Consider the following 6,984-nt stretch of genomic DNA (forward strand, 5'->3'; position numbering starts at 1 on the left):
GAGCCTGGGCAAGGAGCCTGGAGCCCCCAGGCCCTGCCCTGAGGCGTCAGCGCTGCCCCAGCAGTGCCCATGGCCTGTCCCTGCTGCAGCCCTGGCACTGCCACCCCCAGCACTGTGCCCGGCCCCGAGAGCACTCAGGCCCTACAGCAACACCAGGGCCAGGAGGGCAGCGGGGCAGGGGCATGGGAGCAGCACTGGCAACACCAAGTGCTGCTGCTCCTGGGCACAGCTGCTGTGCCAGCACTGATCTGCCCCAGCCCTGCACACAGACATTGCTGCTGCAGCTGCAGAGAAGGGAACAAAAGGGGGATCTCTGCAGAAAATTTGGCTGGGAGATCCTTGAGTTGGTTTAAAGCCACGAAGAGCACAGCCGTTCATTGACACAGTCCGTGGCCACAGGGAAGGTGGAGAGAAACAAAATGAGAAATGGCACAGACAAGGACATTTCTTTGTGGACAGAAAAAAAGTAAAACAAAGCACAAGAACCTTCAAAATGAAACCAACAAGAAGTATCAAAGATGACTTTTATTAGAAGTGATTTGCAGAAATTCACCAGCAGTTTAGTGTTCCTGAAACCATCCAGTCATCAGTCTCCACACTGCAGCCTTGAGCTCCTGGTTCCTCAGGCTGTAGATGAGTGGGTTCAGGGCTGGAGGCACCACTGAGTACAGAACTGACAGGGCCAGATCCAGGGATGGGGAGGAGATGGAGGGGGGCTTCAGATTGGCAAATGCACCAGTGGTGATAAACAGTGAGACCACGGCCAGGTGAGGGAGGCAGGTGGAAAAGGCTTTGTGCCGTCCCTGCTCAGAGGGGATCCTCAGCACAGCCCTGAAGATCTGCACATAGGAGAAAACAATGAACACAAAACAACCTAATACCAAACAGACACTAACAGCAATAAGCCCAAGTTTCCTGAGGTAGGATTTGGAACAGGAGAGCTTGAGGATCTGTGGCATTTCACAGAAGAACTGGCCCAGGGCATTGCCATGGCACAGAGGCAGGGAAAATGTATTGGCCGTGTGCATGAGAGCATTGAGAAAGGCACTGGCCCAGGCAGCTGCTGCCATGTGGGCACAAGCTCTGCTGCCCAGGAGGGTCCCGTAGTGCAGGGGTTTGCAGATGGACACGTAGCGGTCGTAGCACATGATGGTCAGGAGGGCAAGCTCTGATCCAAGAAAGAAGATAAGCAGAAAAACTTGGGCAGCACATCCTTTGTAGGAGATGGTCCTGGTGTCCCAGAGGGAATTGTGCATGGCTTTGGGGACAGTGGTGCAGATGGAGCCCAGGTCGGTGAGGGCCAGGTTGAGCAGGAAGAAGAACATGGGCGTGTGCAGGTGGTGGCTGCAGGCTACGGCGCTGATGATGAGGCCGTTGCCCAGGAGGGCAGCCAGGGAGATGCTCAGGAAGAGGCAGAAGTGCAGGAGCTGCAGCTGCCGCGTGTCTGCCAATGGCAGCAGGAGGAAGTGGCTGATGGAGCTGCTGTTGGACATTTGCTGTTTCTGGACATGGAGACCTTTTGAAGGAAGAGACAAGTCAGGGCAGACTTTGCTGAGCAATTTCCAAGCCCTTTCTCCCAGCCCTGCCCCTGCTGCTCTGTGCCACCCAGTTTTCTTTTTCTCAGAGCCCTTCCTTCAGCCCCGTGCCTGGAGCTCTGCTGGGATCTGGCCCCATTGCTGTGACGAGCAGGGGCTCTGCCCATGGACACCGAGGGGTCAGCTCTGCTCTGTAGCACTGGGGTCATGGGAACAAGGACAGGGGCCAGTCCTGGGGTTGGACTTCATCAGCCCAAACTGCTCCTGAGGCAGAGGAGCTTGGCAGCATCTCCTGTGCCAGGGCTAAGGAACGGTGATGGCCAAAGGCAGCTGGAGAGGGTTTCCTGCTGTGCCCAGGGAGATCAGAGAGAACTGTGCAAGGCAAGAGCATTGGCTGTAACTCAGTGAAGGGTGAGGGGAGCTGCTCTGTCCCTCCATCTGTCCCCAGCTGCCCTTTCTGAGATCCAGGGCAGTCCCTGTGTTCCCCTGAAAATCAGCCTGACACAGCTGAGAGCAGAGGGAGCCACAGCAGAGCAAACTGGCTCAGCCTTTCTCAGAGTCTCAGCCCCACTCCTGGCCAAGGACACTCCTGTCCCCCAGTGTCCCCTGGAGGCAGCTCACAGCTTGGATGGCATCCCCAGGACACACCCAGGGTCCTGTCCATGGCACTGCTGGAGGAGAGTCAGCTCATTCCCAGCCTCCAGCCTGCCCTGCCCAGAGCTCCCCAGGGCAGAGGGAGCTGGGACACCCCATTTGCAGTGTCTTGGCACAGGGTTCTGTAAACAAAGTAATCATGGAATAGTTTGACTTGGAGAGGACTTTCAATATCCCAGCACAGCTTGGTGGCACTTTCCCCCCACTGCCTGCCCAGGGCTCTGCTGCCTGGAGCTGTCCCTGCCTGCAGCTGCTTCCCTGTGCCCAGGGCTGGGCCCTGCCAGTGCTGCCAGAGCCCAGCCCAGCCCTGGGGGCTCAGCTCTGCCCTGCAGAGCCCTCCCAGCTCAGGCACTGCCCAGGGGCAGCTCTGGCTCTGCAGGCTCTGATGGCAACCTCAGAGCAACCCTGAGGAGGCTGGAAAAGTGACACTGACTGCTTCCTGCAAGGGACCCTCTGCTGAATTCTGTCACTGCCTGGTTTAATGAGATCTGAAAGAAAATGGTTTTATTTTTCTCAACCTGAACAGAGAGATGAATATCTATGTGCAATTTCCCATCCAGACAACACAGAGCAGAAGATTTAAAACACAGGATTTTCTTTTTTATGCAGCCTCTGACTTGCTGTGATCCCTCTATAATCTACTCAGAAATGTTCTGCAGTTAAATGTCATGCTGGGAGCAGTCCTGAACAATGCAGCATCCTCACCACACAAGGAGAACACTTCCACTCCTTACCAGCCATCTCCTTCCACCCAGACCTTGTCCCCCAGCACTGTGAGCAGCTCCCAGGGCTGGCTGAGAGCTGTCCCTGGCAGGCAGCAGAGTCCCTGCCCCAGCACAGCACCCTGGGCTGCAGGACCCTGCTCTGCAGGACAGCCCTGGGCACCCCTGGCTGCTCTGCACAAGAGATAATCAGAGAATGTACTCACAGAGTCTGTAGGCATTGGGATGTTGCAGCTTTAGGAGATCACTGCAGGAGCTGCAGCTGCCTTGTCCTGCAGCCAGAGGTTCCTGTGTCAAGGGCTGGGAGTGATTCTCCCTCAGTCACTTCTCAGCTCCTTCCCAGCCCTGAGTGATTGAAGCTCTCTGTGCCTGTGTGCTGTGCCCGGGGTGGCTGCAGGCAGTGCCCCAGCCCTGCTGGGCTGGGAGAAGAGTTGCTCATCAAGAGCAATGTGTTTTTGAAGCTCTTCTTGGTTGCCAGGAGCTGCCTCTGTGCCAGGAGCCCGGCCCAGCTCAGCAGCACAGACACAGCACAAGGACTTTAATGACCCTCTCGGGCTTTGTGCTGAGGCCCTGAACATCAGTCCCTGAGAGGGAGCTGAAGAAACCTCTCAAGAATTCCCAGTCAGAATCCAACTCCAAAGTTTCTTGAAGTTTTAATGGGTCCCACTGAGGGACAGGACAGAGAAAGTGTCCCCAGGCCCCAGGCAGAGCAGAGAACTGGAGGCAGTGATGACAGGTGGGGACAAAGAGAAGCCAAGTCTTGGTGCCCTGGGGCACAGCAGCCTCTGTGCCACCAAGGGCTGTGAGGAGACACCTTGTCCTGAGGCCCTGGGGCCTCCTGGCACAGCCCCAGCAAGGCTGGGCACTGTCAGCCCCTTGTGCTGCCCTCAGCATCCCCCTCACATCCCAGTGGCCTCAAGGATGTGCTGGAAGGAGTCCCTGGGGAGCCTTGGTCAGCAATGGCCCTGGGGGGCTCCTGAATGCTCCCAGGGACTGCAGGTTTTTCAAAGGACTTTTTGCTTTTGCCTGGGAGTCTGTGACAGATTTCTGCAACCATGTCCTCCAATTATCTGCTTTAATTAGCCCCTTGAGAGGTTTTGTCATTATGACACTCAGTGTGGCTCATTAATACTTCAAGGAACTTCAGGTTTTTAAAGGTACTTGATGTTTCCCTTTTAAAACTGACTCTATGAGAGACTCTGCAATCATGGCCCCAATTATCTACTTTAATTAATCCCTTGGGATTCTTTGTCAGTAAAAACAGTGGGGCTCATTAATACTTCAGGGTAGTCAAGGTATTGAAGAACTTTTTTTTGGCAGAAAACTGTGTCAAAAAAGACTCTGAGAGGTTTGTGCAATCATGGCCCCAACTATCTGCTTTAATTAGTCCCTTGAGATTCTTAGCCAGCAACAAACCTCAGTGGGGCTCATTAATGCTTCAAGGTACTCAGGGGTAATTTAAGTACTTCTTTTTGCTACTGAGTCTCTGAGAGGATTTTGTGCAATCCTGGCCGCCAATTTTCTACACCAAGGAGTCCATGAGGAGCCTGTGCTGGGGATGGACCTCTGTGGGACCCATTGATGCATTGAGACACTTTGGGTTTTTCTTCTGACTTTCACTCCTGGAAAGGTTTGTGCAATCTCCTCTCAGGCCCTGAGGTTCCAGGGTTTGACACCAAATTCACCATGGGACTCATCAGGATCAAGTAAATCCTGACAAACCATGGCTGTGCCTTGAGTTCCCTCTGGTCTAGTGCCATTCATGAGGAAGTTTTCCTGCTGCAGTTATGGAGAAATATTTCAAAGAGCTTCTAAGAAATATGTATTCCTATTTTCAAGGGTGTATTTCATTATTGTTCTCATTACACAAGAGGAGATTGCCGCATTCTGTGGTTGATACTGAACCAGGGTCTCCCAAGGAGGTCTGGCCTGCCCAGAGAAGCTGCGCTTTGTGATCTGACCCAGTGTGGATAACCTTGCTCTACATTCCCCAACCACATCCTATCTCTTCTCACTCACCTGGGACCTGCTTTCCTTGGAGATCCGGCTGCAGTTAGCCAAAGAAGGATTTTCTTCTTTTATTTTTGAAGCAATCTAAAACTCCTGAGTTTCCCCAGTGAAAACAGAAACCTTTCTCAAGTGTATGCCAAGCCCAAGGTGCCACCAAGAGCACTGCAGCCCTGCCCTGGGCCAGGAGAGAGGGTGGATCATCATCCCAACCTGCCCTGGGCCATTGCAAGGGGCTGTGGCCATGGACACTGCACTGACCCCACTGCTGGCTTTGGATCCCTCATCCCTTCAAGTTTCCTTGGAAAGCACCCCAAGGACCCATTTCTGCAGCCAGGTTCCATGGCCAGGGGGGATGTGGGGGGCTGCAGGTGGTCAATGCCCCATCCCTGGAAACATTCAAGTCCAGCTGGGACAGGGCTCTGAACAACCTGATCTGGTGAAAGATGTCCCTGCTCATCCCAGGCCTGGACAAGAGGCCTGAGTGAGGCCTGAACAGCAGGCCCTGAGCCAAAGGTGACCTCTGCATCAACCTTCCAACCAAAGGTTATTTTTGCATCTGCTCATGAGCGAAATATGCATGGTCATTAGCACTGTGATAGATGTATCCACTCATTAGTGAGACATGTATTGACCTTGCTGTGTTTAGAAGCCGGACAAGGCCATGAAATCTGACATCTGGCCTTGTTTGGGGCTGGATGGTCAAAGTCACCTCCCTTGGTTCCTCCTTGGGCCCTGGCCAGGCTTTGGGAGGGACCCAAGAGGAGGATGAAACCAGCTGTTCCTGCACTAGAAGTGCTGTCAGTTTGTTTATTCAGCACTATCAGAGCTGGGCCCTCTCACAGCCAGGTTGGAGCCTCACCTGTGGCTGGAGGCACCTGCAGGAATTCCCAGTGTCCGGGAGTGGCTCTCCAGTCCTTGGCTGGGACAGCTTCCCCCAGCTGATGTGTGGATGTGGGTGATGGGAAAGTCTGAGGGGAACTGGTGATGGATCTTTCTCAATCCCTGCAGGCAATCTTTGGTAGTGATGGTTGGGTGCATTGCTGAGCTGCTCCTTTTGTGCTCCTTTGCTGCTTTGAGCTGTAGTAAATGACACTGATTCCTTCAGGTGGTGTTTGTGTCTTTGGTGCTGACCCTGCCCACTGGTAAAACAACACTGGCAGAGTCTGGCCAGATCACAACAAAATATCACTTTTTAAATGTAAATGTGAGGAATCAGTGCCATACAAAATTCCTGGATGGAAAGCCCTTCCCTAGAGCTCGTGGCTCTGGAGTGGACTGAGGTCTAAGCACTGTGCCAGCCATGGGGCAGTTGGTTAAAAGAAGCTGAAGCAGTGGATGTATTAAAATGCATCCAAAAATTGCATATGGAGAAAGGAAAAGAACTCATGGCTTTGAGAAGACGAGGGTGAATTTTGTTAACAACACACTGGAAACAGCACCAAGAGAAGGAACAATTGTTGTTGGAGTGCTCCCATGTGGAGAGACAGAAGAAGGTTTTAATCTTGAGTTCAGGTTCTTTTGTGCAAGTGATATGATATGATATGATAACAATAATAAATACAATAGCAAGAGTTATATATGACACAATATTATATATTTATATACATAATTTAAAATTGATAATGTGAAATAAGGCTGACAATGCTAATATTCAGCTTTGGCTGCTCTGGGATGTAACACTAGATACCCAACAGAAAAGGACTGGCCCAGACTGAAATGTCAGTGGTCAACTTCGTGAGATTGTATACAACGAATATAGGAGAAAGAGATGAAATTTGCTATTTTTATAGGGTTTGCTGATACCATGATGCAGAATGCTCTTTCTATTACTGTGAGAAATAAAGTGATGAAGACTTCTGGGTTTTTTATATCCCAGATGTAATAAATGAAAATGATTCCTGCTAATTGTAACTATATCAATATTTTAGAAAGATCTATTTTAGAAAGTATTTGTTATCAAGTAGTGAAGGAAAAAAAATATGTGATTATTGTTTCCCAAAACAAACTCCGCGCTTCTCCTTGCTCTTAGAACCAGTCTTAAAGGCACAGGACTCAATATATAG

The 6,984-nt window shown here is 51.7% G+C and overlaps 1 protein-coding gene across 1 annotated transcript; it reads right to left on the reverse strand.

Moving 5' to 3' along the window:
- Window positions 1-560: 560 nt before the first annotated feature.
- LOC120748196 (olfactory receptor 14A16-like) lies at window positions 561-1,496 on the reverse strand. The gene has a single exon (XM_040054297.2). The coding sequence runs from the start codon at window positions 1,491-1,493 to the stop codon at window positions 561-563; it is 933 nt and encodes a 310-aa protein (XP_039910231.1). The 5' UTR covers window positions 1,494-1,496.
- Window positions 1,497-6,984: the final 5,488 nt, after the last annotated feature.

Source organism: Hirundo rustica, unplaced genomic scaffold, assembly GCF_015227805.2.
Source record: "Hirundo rustica isolate bHirRus1 unplaced genomic scaffold, bHirRus1.pri.v3 scaffold_86_arrow_ctg1, whole genome shotgun sequence".
Lineage (NCBI taxonomy): Eukaryota > Metazoa > Chordata > Aves > Passeriformes > Hirundinidae > Hirundo > Hirundo rustica.

Bases quoted from the DNA above. Each gene is read 5' to 3' on its own strand.
- LOC120748196 (XM_040054297.2), bottom strand. From the start codon at position 1,493: ATGTCCAACAGCAGCTCCATCAGCCACTTCCTCCTGCTGCCATTGGCA.